This window comes from Lampris incognitus, chromosome 9 (genome assembly GCF_029633865.1).
Source record: "Lampris incognitus isolate fLamInc1 chromosome 9, fLamInc1.hap2, whole genome shotgun sequence".
In the NCBI taxonomy this organism is placed as follows: domain Eukaryota; kingdom Metazoa; phylum Chordata; class Actinopteri; order Lampriformes; family Lampridae; genus Lampris; species Lampris incognitus.
This window is the reverse complement of record NC_079219.1, coordinates 2,175,153-2,190,421: the sequence shown is the minus strand read 5'-3', so window position 1 is coordinate 2,190,421 and position 15,269 is coordinate 2,175,153. Positions and strand designations below refer to the sequence as shown.

The 15,269-nt window shown below is 42.3% G+C and overlaps 1 protein-coding gene across 1 annotated transcript; it reads right to left on the bottom strand.

The window, feature by feature from the left end:
- On the bottom strand, nucleotides 1-837 carry si:ch211-231m23.4 (free fatty acid receptor 2). The gene has a single exon (XM_056286063.1). The coding sequence runs from the start codon at nucleotides 835-837 to the stop codon at nucleotides 1-3; it is 837 nt and encodes a 278-aa protein (XP_056142038.1).
- Nucleotides 838-15,269: the final 14,432 nt, after the last annotated feature.

Here is a 15,269-nt window from a genome sequence, read left to right as displayed (position 1 = left end):
TCATGCAGAGATGTAGGAGGAGAAGTAGAAGATAATGGGGTCCAGACAGGTGTTTAATGCACTGAACAGCAGTGTATAGAGCCTCCAATTTGGGCTGATATTGTTCAAATACCCCAACAAATGCGACAAGTTATACGGCACCACACAAACCAGGAAGACAGCTAAGGTCCCCAAGGCCATGCCAATGGCTTTCTTCTTTTGCATCCTTGAAATATTGGGTCTGTTGTAGAGGATCCAGATACAGCCCAAATAGCAGAAAACACACACCAAAAGAGGTATGAAACAGAGGACCACGCTTATCTCCAAACGTACTGGGAGGAGGACACTCAGCTGTTTTTCTGTGAAGTTGTCATAGCACACGGTGGAGTTGGTGTTGGATAGCTCATGGGTTTCCTGCACAATGATAACGATGGAGCAGTGGGCAGCTGACACGAGCCAGATGACCACGCTAGCCACTGTGGCATAGACGGACTTTTTCATCCGGTGGTAGGTGATGGGGAAAGCTACGCCAATGAAGCGCACCACACTGACTGCCATCAGTAGCAGAGAACTGGTGTAGATGGAAAAGAAGAAGGTGAAACTGGTGATGGAGCACAGGAAGATGGGCAGATTCCAGACCATGCCGGACACGGCCTCATGCATTTTGAAAGGAAGAACTATGAGTAAGAGGAGGTCTGAGAGAGAAAGGTTGAGTAGTAGGATGCAAGTAGGACTGGACTTGGAGTGAATCTTGACACTGAAGGCATGGATTGCCAGGACGTTGGCGGGCAGTCCCACCAGGAAGGAGATGATGTACACCGCCAGAATCACCCAACACCTTGCTCCTTCCTCCATCATGGTTCTAAACCAAAGGGCATAAAGAATATCAGTAATGATGATAAAATATAACACACTTTGAAATGCTCAAGCTTTGGAAGCCAACATTGTAAGATAGATGATGTAGAAGATTACGATTTAAAGGTTCCATGAAGCCACTTTATAGTACTGCAACGTGCAGCATTTAGCATATCAGGATGTGGGATTTTGTGAGGAGTGGGAGTTTGACTTGACTCATAATCAGTAATGGCTGGGCATTTTCAGAAGCATGTGGACGTCAATATGTTATCGGCTAGTTTCAGCTTGGTGGTAGAAGGTCATTTCTTCAGTCTTACTCCTTGACAATGAACATTTTTGTTAGTGTACACCTGAAATTGCAGGATGATGTAATTAAAAAAAATATTTGCCAAGAAGAATGAAACATTATTGTAAAACACAAAAATGAAACAATTCTTTTTTTTGTGAATTTCTTGAATACAGTGTTAAACAGATGTCAATTTAGTGCAGATAAAATGTAACAAGAATGAAAATACAGTTTTCATTTCATGGGACCTTTAATTTGAAATGAATTAGTAGGTAATTCAGTGTTAGATATAAAATAACATAACTGAAATAAGTAAAATAACATTGCATAACAACGAAGTCCGATGGATTCTTGTCTTTCATAGTATCGAGATCACCTCTTTGACTCGAGAGCAATCTAAAGCCACAATGAATTCAGAATAAATGATTTACAAATCAATATAACATTCTGTCAAATTTAGTTACCACTCATTCTACATGAGCAAGAGTCATTGGGGTGCAGACCTGGGCCAGATTATCCATACATGACATGGGGCGGGCGCCGGGGTCACCAGCCAGTGAGCTGTGCTGGGGGGACACCAAATTATTAAATCAAGGACTAGACTTTTACAATATTCAAAATATATTTTCAAATATTTGCCACATTCTCTACAGCGGCTACTTGCCCCTGTGCGTCTCTCAGCACCACGCAGGCGTGGCGGGCAATGAGGAGAGAGATGCTCTTTTTGTTTCCACAAGTAGTGCAGTGGCCGTTCGGATGTAATTCCAACTCCGACCACAACATAGGTGGCAATAGCGGAGTGGCGCTGTTCATCCGGTCGCCCTGGGATAGACAGAGGCCTTCCCTTTTATTCAGTTGATAGTAGCGCCCACACTTGACTGCTGATAGGTGGTTTGTCCAAAGACCGTTTTACTAATTATTTATTTAGATGATGATAATAGCACACTTGACTGCTGATAGGTGGTTTGTTCAAAGACCATTTTCCAATCCACCCTCCTGTGTGGAATAAGTAGAATAAGTACTTTATTGCTTTACAAAGGCTAGAGGGAAAATCAAATCCTTTATAAATGTTGTGTCTGCTGTTTCTGACCACGAAAACAAAAAAAAAAAGACTTTTCGTTTGCGGATTTTGAGATGAAAATCAAATCACTGTTCCGTTGTCATTCAACTGATTTCTGTTTCTGAAAATAACGGAGCAACAAAACAACCCTAATTTCTAACAGCCTGCACATTGCCTGTACTTCACACCACGTGCTTTGAGTGGCTGCTGCAGCTAGAAAAGCACTATAAAACATGCAACTTGACTGACTGATTGATTGATTGATCGATCACATCACCTGGCACTCTATGATCATTCAGCTGTTGAAATGGTTGCTTGCAACAGTCGTTATTGAGCTTGCCTGATTTGGTATATGATTTGGTATATGATTTGGTATATGATTTGGTATATGATTTGGTTATATGATTTGGTTATATGATTTGGTTATATGATTTGGTATATGATTTGGTATATGATTTGGTATATGATTTGGTTATATGATTTGGTTATATGATTTGGTATATGATTTGGTTATATGTGCACGATGCCTTTTTTACACATACTCTGTAATGGTTTTGCATATAAGCCTTATACAGGCCATTCATGATGGAGATAAGGATGATGTGTCGTGATGGAGATAAGGATGATGTGTGGTGATGGAGATAAGGATGATGTGTCGTGATGGAGATAAGGATGATGTGTCATGATGGAGATAAGGATGATGTGTCGTGATGGAGATAAGGATGATGTGTCGTGATGGAGATAAGGATGATGTGTCGTGATGGAGATAAGGATGATGTGTCGTGATGGAGATAAGGATGATGTGTCATGATGGAGATAAGGATGATGTGTCGTGATGGAGATAAGGATGATGTGTCGTGATGGAGATAAGGATGATGTGTCATGATGGAGATAAGGATGATGTGTCGTGATGGAGATAAGGAAGATGTGTCGTGATGGAGATAAGGATGATGTGTCGTGATGGAGATAAGGATGATGTGTCGTGATGGAGATAAGGATGATGTGTCGTGATGGAGATAAGGATGATGTGTCGTGATGGAGATAAGGATGATGTGTCGTGATGGAGATAAGGATGATGTGTGGTGATGGAGATAAGGACGATGTGTCGTGATGGAGATAAGGATGATGTGTCGTGATGGAGATAAGGATGATGTGTGGTGATGGAGATAAGGATGATGTGTGGTGATGGAGATAAGGATGATGTGTGGTGATGGAGATAAGGATGATGTGTCGTGATGGAGATAAGGATGATGTGTGGTGATGGAGATAAGGATGATGTGTCGTGATGGAGATAAGGATGATGTGTCGTGATGGAGATAAGGATGATGTGTCGTGATGGAGATAAGGATGATGTGTCCTGATGGAGATAAGGATGATGTGTCATGATGGAGATAAGGAAGATGTGTCATGATGGAGATAAGGATGATGTGTCGTGATGGAGATAAGGATGATGTGTCGTGATGGAGATAAGGATGATGTGTCGTGATGGAGATAAGGATGATGTGTCGTGATGGAGATAAGGATGATGTGTGGTGATGGAGATAAGGACGATGTGTCGTGATGGAGATAAGGAAGATGTGTCGTGATGGAGATAAGGATGATGTGTCGTGATGGAGATAAGGATGATGTGTCATGATGGAGATAAGGATGATGTGTCGTGATGGAGATAAGGATGATGTGTCGTGATGGAGATAAGGACGATGTGTCGTGATGGAGATAAGGATGATGTGTGGTGATGGAGATAAGGATGATGTGTGGTGATGGAGATAAGGATGATGTGTCGTGATGGAGATGACATGTTGCATCCAGATTTGAGCAGCAGGGTAAGGGCTGGTATGGCATTTGTAGGCCATGTCTAGCTATGGTGGAAGGTTTTATGGTTGGGTCTTACATTTTTCTGTAGTATGTGTGTTAAGCCTGTACTTGAGCTGTAAATTCATGTGAATCTATGGTCTTTATGCCCGTAGTAAATTTCCTTTTTGACATGTAAAGTGGGAGGAGGGGTTTTCTGCAAGTGCGGTCACCCTAGGGCACCACATTGTGTTAATCCGGGCCTGGTATAGGCAAAGCTCTTTTAGTATTCACTGGCAAACGACATTAGACTAATTTGGACCCATCTCATTTACACAAGACATGGGGATAGCTGAAACGGTTGCTGACCAATGGCTATATTCAACTGTTAAGCCAAAATACCACGAAATACCATGACAACTAAAATAACCGCACTAAACTTAACAAAACAAGAACGATATCTTAAAGGAACGGCATCCCATAGTGGGCTTTCAATAAAAATACATTGCAATGAAATGTGTAAATGTGAAATTATATTTACTCACCTCACACCAGAATTTAAAAAAGAAGAAGGTATAGCTTGTTAAAACTCAACAGAGGCTGCACTTTGTGGCTTTTTGACCAAATGCAGGCAATGAAAATCGAGAAAAACAAGAGTCTGGATACTTCCTGAAATGCTCCTGGTTCTGATCCCGATCAAGTGCAGCCAGTTTATATCCAGCGTTAACGTGGCTGACAGATACAACTGATACTGCAAAATGCAGCCTGGTTGTATGCTGAACAGAAGACATCTGGTTAGTATTAACTAAAATGCAAAACTATGCATATCACATACTGTCACCTGACTCATGTTGCATAAGTGTGTCATTATCAAAATGCCACCAGCAACTGGTTTAGGGCTGGTTTGCTCTATCAGCCTATAAACCTGATGGCATATCTGGTTCATGTGTTGTGGCAACTTCATCTGCCTCATCTAGACTCCATGTCTCTGGTGGTTTCAGTACTGGCAAACTGCCATCATGTGGCACTGGACTCATGGCTGAAGGCAGATTGGGGTATTCAACAGATTTATAAATGTAATGATGATGGTGATGATTACCTGTAAATGTGAGCAGCTTTTATAGCATGTCTGCCAGCATGTAACCTGACTCAGCATGCCCACGCTGCCTGAGACAACATCTGCATAGCAGCTACACTGAGTGCTGCCCAGGCAGGCTTGGACTGACCAAAACAGCTTGCTTTGTGGGCAACAAACAGAATAGCAGACTGAGAATATGACGGGAAATCACAAAAAACAGGTTATGTCTACAGAATGGTATGTAATAGGGAACGGTTAGGGTGATTTTCGTGATCAGCAGCCCAAAATACACAAAATACACCCAGAAGTGTTCAGGAAGCCAAATCTTCATTGTCCAGTGACTATGAGAAATCCCCTGACTAAACATATTAACAACAACAACAACAACTACAGCTAAACTAGTTGACGCCACATCCGCACGAGGTTTAAAACCAGCAGGCTCTCTAATCACCTGCAACCTGCTGAATGACAAGTCCCAAGATTTGATTTGATTCGACTTGATTTGAGTCAGACAGACAGGTGTCATAGTGGGGTATTAATGTTCGGCGTGTCATTTTTTCAGCTTCAGAAGTATCGTTGGATTCGTTGCTGTTTTCTGCCCCCTCTCTGAACACAGCCAATTCTCAGGCGGTTGAGGGGAATTTAACCGCTGTTGCATAAATGCTCTATGTTCATGGCTCATAATTGATTTCATAATTTCATAGAATAAATAATTAAATAAGTTAATTAACTCAAACTCAATTAACTCAAAAAGAAGAGTTCATCCTTGATCCTCTTCTTACATTCAAGAGAAACAAATTCAAGACAATGTCTTCTGCAACACCTAAAAGGAAGCTTATGGCATCAAACCAGAAAGTGATCCAGTATAAGGCCACAAGTGGACTTATCTTTCAGGTCTTCATGAAATCACAACTACTAAGGTCACAAATCAAAGGCAAAGGAAAGGAGCGACCGATCAAGATTCTGAACCAGAACTCAGAGTTCAGTCAGATCTTTGCTGCAGTGGGGAACTCTTGGGAGCTTGCTGAGCTTGTGCTCAGTGGTGCTGAAGAGTTCACCTGTCGCCTCTATGGCTATGGTCCTCGAGTAAAGCAGGTGGATGAGGAAAGAGAGGTCAAGGTCAAGAAAATATGTGGCTCAACCCTCAAGCTGCGACAAGGTCTCTCTATTGACCTTTTGACCTTTCCTCTGTGCAAGAGGGTCCTTTTGCAGCACATAAAGGGAGTGAACTACCAAGTAGGAATCGGGAAAAAGGCTCATGAAAACCACCCAGAAGTCCCCTCCCCTTTGGACCATGGGCTTCATGAAATGATGATGGCAAGCTAGAACCTCTGTGGTTTGAGGGTGACGTCATCCCCCAGGCCCTCGTCGATGTGTCGGAAGAAGAGGAGACAGACGAGAATGACCTTGAGGAAATACACACTAACATGGATGATGACGAAGAAGAGGAAATTATGGGGATGGTTAAGATGTCAAATCCCATTTTTATTTTATTTTTACGTTTTTTTTCCGGATTTCCAGCTTTATTAGATAGTACAGTTGAAAGAGACATGGTGGGGAAAGAGAGAAGGGAGGACATGCGGCGTATGGACATGGGCCGGATTCGAACCCACGCCGATGCATTAAGGACTAGTGATGTGGTACATGCACCGGCCCAGTGAACTACCAATTATGATTTATTTTACATTATTTTTAAGGTGACTTTTTTGGCTTCTTCTGTTGTTGTTTCTCCCTTTGGCTATATTTTGAGTAGTTTTAGGGGTCTGTGGGACGGGATGAGGTGGGGTGGGGTGGGATGGGTAAGAGGGTAGGGATTAAGGTTTCCTTGTTGTTAATAAAATGAAAACCATCTGTTTTCTAAAAAAAATAACGATAATAAAAAAAGTGTACTCTATTGGTGGTTGGCTTCTACTTGCGGTATTGCTTTGGCCAGACAAGCTGTAGGCCTATGAGGTGTTCACTTCAGACAGCAGAAGTGAGCAGTGCACACGAGCATATCGTTCAATGCAACGAGTTGCACTTACCCCCATTTGGGAGGCGAGCGACTAAACAATGACATTTTCTCTGATCTGAGGTATAGGGAAGACTTTTGGCCATCATTGAGATAGAGAGGTCATCTTGGGCTCAAATGGAAGCTTATGAACTAGGGAAGTTTTCTATATGCAAGCAAGGCAGAGATATTCACCATAAAGTGCTGAAAAATAATCATTTTGATGAGAATTTGTCAGGCGGACGGTACTTTTGTTTGTCTTTTTGGGGACGGTGTGGGGGATATCCTAAAATAGAGTTGCACCAAGCCCCAGAATCTTATTTTCCTGCTTCCCCCTGTGTGTCAGGATACTCTCTGCCAAATTTCATACTTGTGTGACTATTTATGCCATTGTAATACCTTAACATGTCCCAAAAACTGGGTTTTTGGCCCCCTGAGGCCAAAGGGGGCCGAGTTGGGGGTGCTCATTATCAACTTGTGATGGCCCGAGGTATAGGCTAACAAGAAATAATAGTGGGGAAAAGGTAGCAGAAAACCTCCTGAGGGCCGGTCCTGGCTCCCGGCCTATCAAGCTTACCTAACCAAACATGGGTATTAAATGGTGTGTTTTATTGCCAGAAGCAGACCGGTTTTCTGAAAGGGTTTAACAATGAACCAGGAGGGGAGTTTCTCATGGGGGTCTAGTCATATTTTCACGACAACATTAGTTCAAACATCCTTGGTAACGTTACATTAGAAACCTTCCATTAAAATGCAACGAAGACGAGTTTATCAAGGGATTCTATCTTGTTTGGAGTCTCATAACGCAGATTTCAAGATCACATTTTCTTACCCCACTGGCAGATAATATCGCTTGTTTCAAGAAAGCGTCCCCATTTCATGGTATTATGACTTGTTTCTAGACAGGGCGCAGACTGTTTGCTGGTCACGTCAAGTCAATTTGATTTGTCTGAGAGAGAAGAAACAGCTGCAATAGTTATATTTGTCTCTGGCTCCTACATCCAGCTGTGTTGGAACATTGTTCTACTGTAACACTGATTAATTGTCCAACAGAACCGCCACACTGTCATCACATCTCAAACAGATCAAATAATGCAAAATCTTGGGGACTGCAGTTTTAATTCCCTAGCTATAAGGAAAATAACCTGTACACAACCTGAGTGAAATATACAGCAATAGCAGCACATGCCTCAGTTACTATAATAATGACATCATTATAAGCTTATTTACAGTCTAATTTCCTCTATTAATTGAATAAAATACTCATTCTCAAATTCGAAAGTATATTTCAATTACCTCTTGCTGCCAGGAGATGTGAACAATGAGCACATTTAAGGATCACAGGTTTAAAACAGGATGAAATATCGCGATAGGTTAGTCTTTTTTCTTTCTTTTTCTTTTTTCTTCTTTGCAGAGAACGACGCTTGAAAACATGACTTTCATTGGGCTGGATCTTTAAGCCCACAACATCTCCAGAGGGCTTAATGATACATTCAGCATCAACTCCAGCAGAATTCCCTAAAGGCCTAGATTTAGAAAACTATTCAATGGTCAATACAACATCTAAAAAGGTGTCAACTGTCTATTTTCTACCAATTTCATCAACACATCAAATACTGGCCAACTTAATACCATTAACTAATATAGTGGCCATATAAATGTCAGCTAAATACTGAGAACTTATTAAATGTCGAAACCTGGCAACCTATGAACCATGCATGGACCATCTTCAGCAACTTACTTTTCTGATTGACTGTTTTCACTCAATGCAAAGTGCATTGCATTGCTCTTTAACATATAAAATGTGCCATATCAATAAAATGTGATTGATTGTCATCCTTACAATGGACATTTTGCACCTCTACAGGAGGTGTGTGGAAGAAACCATACAAACTGCTAACACATTTTTTGCATTCTAATTAAACCAGCATGCATGTTGAATGCAGGTTGTACAACATCTAAAGTTACTAAAGATGAAAGACAAGCGAGAGAAAATAGACTGCACACATACAGCACAATTAATGCAGCAACCCATCTGCTTTAAGTTACTGTGTGCATCACTTGTAGTGTCCCTCAAGAGTTATCAAAAGAGCTAGCTAGCTAGCTAGCTGTCTGTCTAATTCTTTTTCTTCTTAATTAATGGTTTATGATTTTATGTAGCTCACATAACTGCTTTATCATCTCATCTGATCCAGGGTCAGGCCGCAGTGGCAGCAAGCTAAGTAGGGCACTTCACTTAGCATTGATATGTACTCTACAAAGGTTTCTCATTCTCCTACTTCTTTTTCTTTTTTTTGTCCTGTTAATCATTATCATTATTATAAGGAACTTAGGCTCTAAAGAGCATAAACAAATCAATTTTATTGTATAGCCCAATATCACAACTTACAAATTTGCCTCAGTGGGCTTAACAGCAACACAACATCCTGTCCTTAGACCCTCTCATCGGATAAGGAACAACTCCCTAAAAAACCCTTTAACAGGGAGAAAACTAGGAAGAAGCCTCAGGGAGAGCAACAGAGCATACCATTGTGGAGTGGACATTGCTGATGTTCTCTGGTCTAATCATTCAAATAGATTTGCATTCCGTTCATGTTGGAATGTATATAATTTGCATTCTGCACTAACTCCCAAATTAACAATCAACATACAACAACCAAACATAAAAACTATCAGGTAGATAGATACTATATGGCTAGATGGCTAGATAGAATCCTCAGAATCCTGTTTATTGGCCATGTAGGTTTGCATAAACATGGGATTTGACTCCGGTTTCACGTCTCTCTCAGTGTACTTAACATAGACTAACAACATAACAATCCTCACATATACGCACAAGGACTGACATACACACATGGACTGACATACACACAAGGACTGACATACACACAAGGACTGACATACACGCAAGGACTGACATACACACAAGGACTGACATACACACATGGACTGACATACACACAAGGACTGACATACACACATGGACTGACATACACACAAGGACTGACATACACACAAGGACTGACATACACACAAGGACTGACATACACACAAGGACTGACATACACACAAGGACTGACATACACACAAGGACTGACATACAGGCGAAGGAAGAGGTGATAAGGTGCAATGGTGCAGAGAATTGCTGTTATTGGACGTTTGACTCGGACTGGGTAGACGACTATGTTACTGACTGACTGACTGACTGATTGTAGGACCGTGAACGGGACTGACGTGTTCCAGAGTGACGTCCCCAGGGGAAGCCATTGTTTGGCGACCATAGGGGAGGGGCAGGAGGGTTGGAAATCTTAGATTTTGTCCATTTAAATGGCACCTTCAAGATCAAATGGCTTCAACAGTGTTTGGAGCTCCCAGAATCGTTATGGAACTTTATACCACACAATATATTTAAACATTCAGGTGGCTTAAAGTTTCTAATGGGGTGTAATTACACCGTCTCTAAATTGCTGATAAAACTCTCAAGGTTCTAGCAGCAGGCATTATTGTCTTGGAAGTTGTGTTATTTCAATTCTGTATCTCAGATAAAATGAGAGAAATCCATTTTAACGTTTTACACAACATCTATCCATGCAACATTAATTTCCAAGTTTCCTGACATAGAACTTAACTGCACCTTTTGCAGCGCTGAGCCAGAGACGGCTCTGCATTTGTTTCCTCATCGGCCCCTCCTCATCTGCCCCTCCTCATCTGCCCCTCCTCATCGACCCCTCCTCAGCTGTGTTTTGGGGTGACAGAGAGGATTTTACACTTAACAAGACTTGACAGTCTATAATAATCATGCCTAAAGACACTGTTACTACATTTGAATGTGACAATAAATCTTCAAATTACATGACGAATCTTATAATTGCACTTGGTAGATGTGACACACATAAAGCGAGGCTCTCTGGATGCCCCCCAGACCTCTTGGTGCTGTTCTGGGTGAGTCCCATGTGTACACAGACACATCGGCCCTCATGACCAATAAAACAACTGGACGCACACTCTCCTGTTAGAAGCAGCTATTTTCTGTAGCCTCTGATCAAGATTCATTGGCTTTATTTAGGTTATTGTTTATCATGTTTGGATACTTTATACTTGTTCATTGTTTACTTTGCATATTTAATTGATTATCTGCCTTTTTCCATTTTGTAGAAATTTGAATTATATAAGAATGTACGTATGTTTCACTTTGCTGAAAAAAAGTTCGTTGTGACCTTCAAACTTTGAAAATATACGATGTCTTGAACATACGAATTTCATTTTTTTCTTCATGTCCCCTGCTGTATTGTTCTGTATCGTCTATAATTGGTTTGTGTATGTGTATGTATATATGTGTGCGTGTGTGTGTGTATGTATATACACTACCGTTCAAAAGTTTGGGATCACCCAAACAATTTCGTGTTTTCCATGAAAAGTCACACTTATTCACCACCATATGTTGTGAAATGAATAGAAAATAGAGTCAAGACATTGACAAGGTTAGAAATAATGATTTGTATTTGAAATAAGATTTTTTTTACATCAAACTTTGCTTTCGTCAAAGAATCCTCCATTTGCAGCAATTACAGCATTGCAGACCTTTGGCATTCTAGCTGTTAATTTGTTGAGGTAATCTGGAGAAATTGCACCCCACGCTTCCAGAAGCAGCTCCCACAAGTTGGATTGGTTGGATGGGCACTTCTTTGAGCAGATTGAGTTTCTGGAGCATCACATTTGTGGGGTCAATTAAACGCTCAAAATGGCCAGAAAAAGAGAACTTTCATCTGAAACTCGACAGTCTATTCTTGTTCTTAGAAATGAAGGCTATTCCATGCGAGAAATTGCTAAGAAATTGAAGATTTCCTACACCGGTGTGTACTACTCCCTTCAGAGGACAGCACAAACAGGCTCTAACCAGAGTAGAAAAAGAAGTGGGAGGCCGCGTTGCACAACTGAGCAAGAAGATAAGTACATTAGAGTCTCTAGTTTGAGAAACAGACGCCTCACAGGTCCCCAACTGGCATCTTCATTAAATAGTACCTGTTAGAGCCTGTTTGTGCTGTCCTCTGAAGGGAGTAGTACACACCAGTGTAGGAAATCTTCAATTTCTTAGCAATTTCTCGCATGGAATAGCCTTCATTTCTAAGAACAAGAATAGACTGTCGAGTTTCAGATGAAAGTTCTCTTTTTCTGGCCATTTTGAGCGTTTAATTGACCCCACAAATGTGATGCTCCAGAAACTCAATCTGCTCAAAGAAGTGCCCATCCAACCAATCCAACTTGTGGGAGCTGCTTCTGGAAGCGTGGGGTGCAATTTCTCCAGATTACCTCAACAAATTAACAGCTAGAATGCCAAAGGTCTGCAATGCTGTAATTGCTGCAAATGGAGGATTCTTTGACGAAAGCAAAGTTTGATGTAAAAAAAATCTTATTTCAAATACAAATCATTATTTCTAACCTTGTCAATGTCTTGACTCTATTTTCTATTCATTTCACAACATATGGTGGTGAATAAGTGTGACTTTTCATGGAAAACACGAAATTGTTTGGGTGATCCCAAACTTTTGAACGGTAGTGTATGTGTGTGTGTGTATGTGTGTGTGTGTGTGTGTGTGTGTACATACATACATACACACACGATGTTCTCTGTGTAATGTTTTGAACTGGATTTAAATAAAGTTTTGTTAAAAAACAAAGGGGGGGGGCAGAATAAAGAGCACTGCTGGGATCGTGCAGTGTATGCAGGACGCAGGAGCTGCCATTCAAACTGAATCCTTGCCTCTTGCGTCTGCTTCTTCAATAATCTAAACAAGAATTGTTGTTATCACACCGAAGAACTATTCACCAAGAATATTGACTCAGAGAATGGTTTGTCAATCGTCCACTTTCACAGTAGAAGTCTATATGGGAACTTTCAAAACATAAAAGAACATTTCAGGAAACCGTTTAATATCGTAGTGTAACGTGCATGGAGAGGGGCAATGTAACGATGACGGATGAAAAGCTCGGTACCCTGCACTGGCGGGTCGCACCCTTCAGTCGAGCGGTTAGCGATGTCGCCCGCGGTGCGGGACATACGGGTTCGCGTCCCGGCTGCGGCAGTTCCTGCGGGTGTCCCCTGAATCCGCTACAATAGCGGTATCAGACTTGGCTCAGCAAAGAGAAAGGGATGGATGGATATGACTTACACTGCCTTTACACAACAACGGTCTTGCGAAAAGCAGAAAAGTTTTTTCTTTGCGTTTTAAAAAAGTTCCGCGTTCAGACGACATCGTTTTGAATACGATCAGCCTGCACACGGATTCGCAAAAAAACGACTGAAAACGCTGTAGTGTGCATGCCAGGCCAGTAGGTGGCGGTAAAACTTTGTAGTAGAGAGCTCTTCCGGTGGACCTCGGTAACACCATGCGCCTGCGCACAAACGCTTTCTTCTCAGAGCGGAGTGAACAAACGGACGAGTGTACGCTCGAAAACACACAATTTAGTCTGGACGGATGATGACGTGAAGTTGTTACTCGAGTGACCCTGGACTATAAAGCACCACACAATTCCAGGAAAACGTTGATTGGGAATCATGCCAGTCAAAATACTCCGAAACTTGGGAGGCGTTTCTACTACGGTATCCGTCCAAGCACAAACACAGCTCGGTAAGCCGCCATTGTTAAAGTTCTCTTCTTACTCGCGCATGGCTATTTGACTGAGAACGTAACACGCATGTGCGAAGTGGAGCCGTGACGTCACCATTCTCGCCGTAACCGGTTTTGCTTGTTTACGCCATAGACATATCGGTGGTGTACATGGCGACGATGGAGTTGCGTCTTGAAAAGGTTTCCCTCTGGAACCCGGTTTCACTCTGGAACCCGGTTTCAAAAGTCTGCGTTTTCAGGCCCCAAAACGCCGCTGTCGTGTGAACGAACGGCCACAACGCAGCAACTCGGTACCGGGTGTGTTGAAGAGGCTGCCGTGTGCACGGCCCAACCGTTAGCGATATTATGAACCCTACATAGGCCTCGCCAAAATCCCGTTTCTGGCTTTGTCACGTGTGCGCCACCGTAGCAACGCGAAAATATGTTGTTATGGGGTTAGCGCTCATCAAGGAAACGCTGTACACCCACAATTTAACCTGTCTAAGTTATCCACAATCAACATTAACGTTTTTAACTCAATCTTTGCTTGCTCCACGTTTGAGCATAGGATACTTCACCCCTTATCATGACTACAAACAAAACGAGCTCCTATATTGTAGTAATATGACTTTTACATTTATACACAGGTAACAACTTACTGATCAGCTTTCTTAAATGTGAGAAAGTCTATTTATTAGATATATGTTCATTTTCAGACAACTAACGTTACTTACCTCCGTTCTGTTGTTGACAGCCAGCAGTCCAAAATTACAAAAGCAGCCAGCTGTCCAAAATTGCGAAAAATACAAAATTACAAAATTGAAGGTAGCTAACGTTAGCTTTGCTTCGCACCGAGTTGATAGTTGATTGTTTCCTTAGCAACGCAGCGGAAATCCGGCGTCCGTTCGCGAGATTTGGGACAGGGTACGGGATTTTGGCGAGGGCTATGTAGGGTTCATAATATCGCGGCCCGTTAAGCGACATGAATAGGAAGAAGAAGAAGAAGAAGAAAGGGGGCGGGGTCGCGCTGGTACCAACCCATTCCCCTCCCCAGGTGCATGCTGGTCCTATACCTGCCTTACCTAAATAGCTTCAGCTGCGTCACAGTGCCCCCTTAATTTTAAACAAAACATCACACACACACACACACTTAAAGGTATTAAGTAGTCAACTTTATTTATATGGCACTTTTCCAAATACCAGTTTTAAAAACTTCGCAAATTGCGTCCGAGTAGCGTGGCGGTCTGTTCCGTTGCCTACCAACATGGGGATCACCAGTTCGAATCCCCGTGTCACCTCCGGCTTGGTTGAGCATCTCTACAGACACAATTGGCCGTGTCTGCGGGTGGGAAGCCGGATGTGGGTATGTGTCGTGGTCGCTGCACTAGCGCCTCCTCTGGTAGGTCGGGGCGCCTGTTTGGGGGGGGGGAACTGGGGGGACTAGCGTGATCCTCCCACGTGCTACGTCCCCCTGGTGAAACTCCTCACTGTCAGGTGAAAAGAAGCAGCTGGTGACTCCACGTGTATGGGAGGAGGCATGTGGTCGGCAGAGGGGGTGGAGCAGAGACCGGGACGGCTCGGAAGAGTGGGGTGATTGGCCGGATAAAGCTGGGGAGAAATGG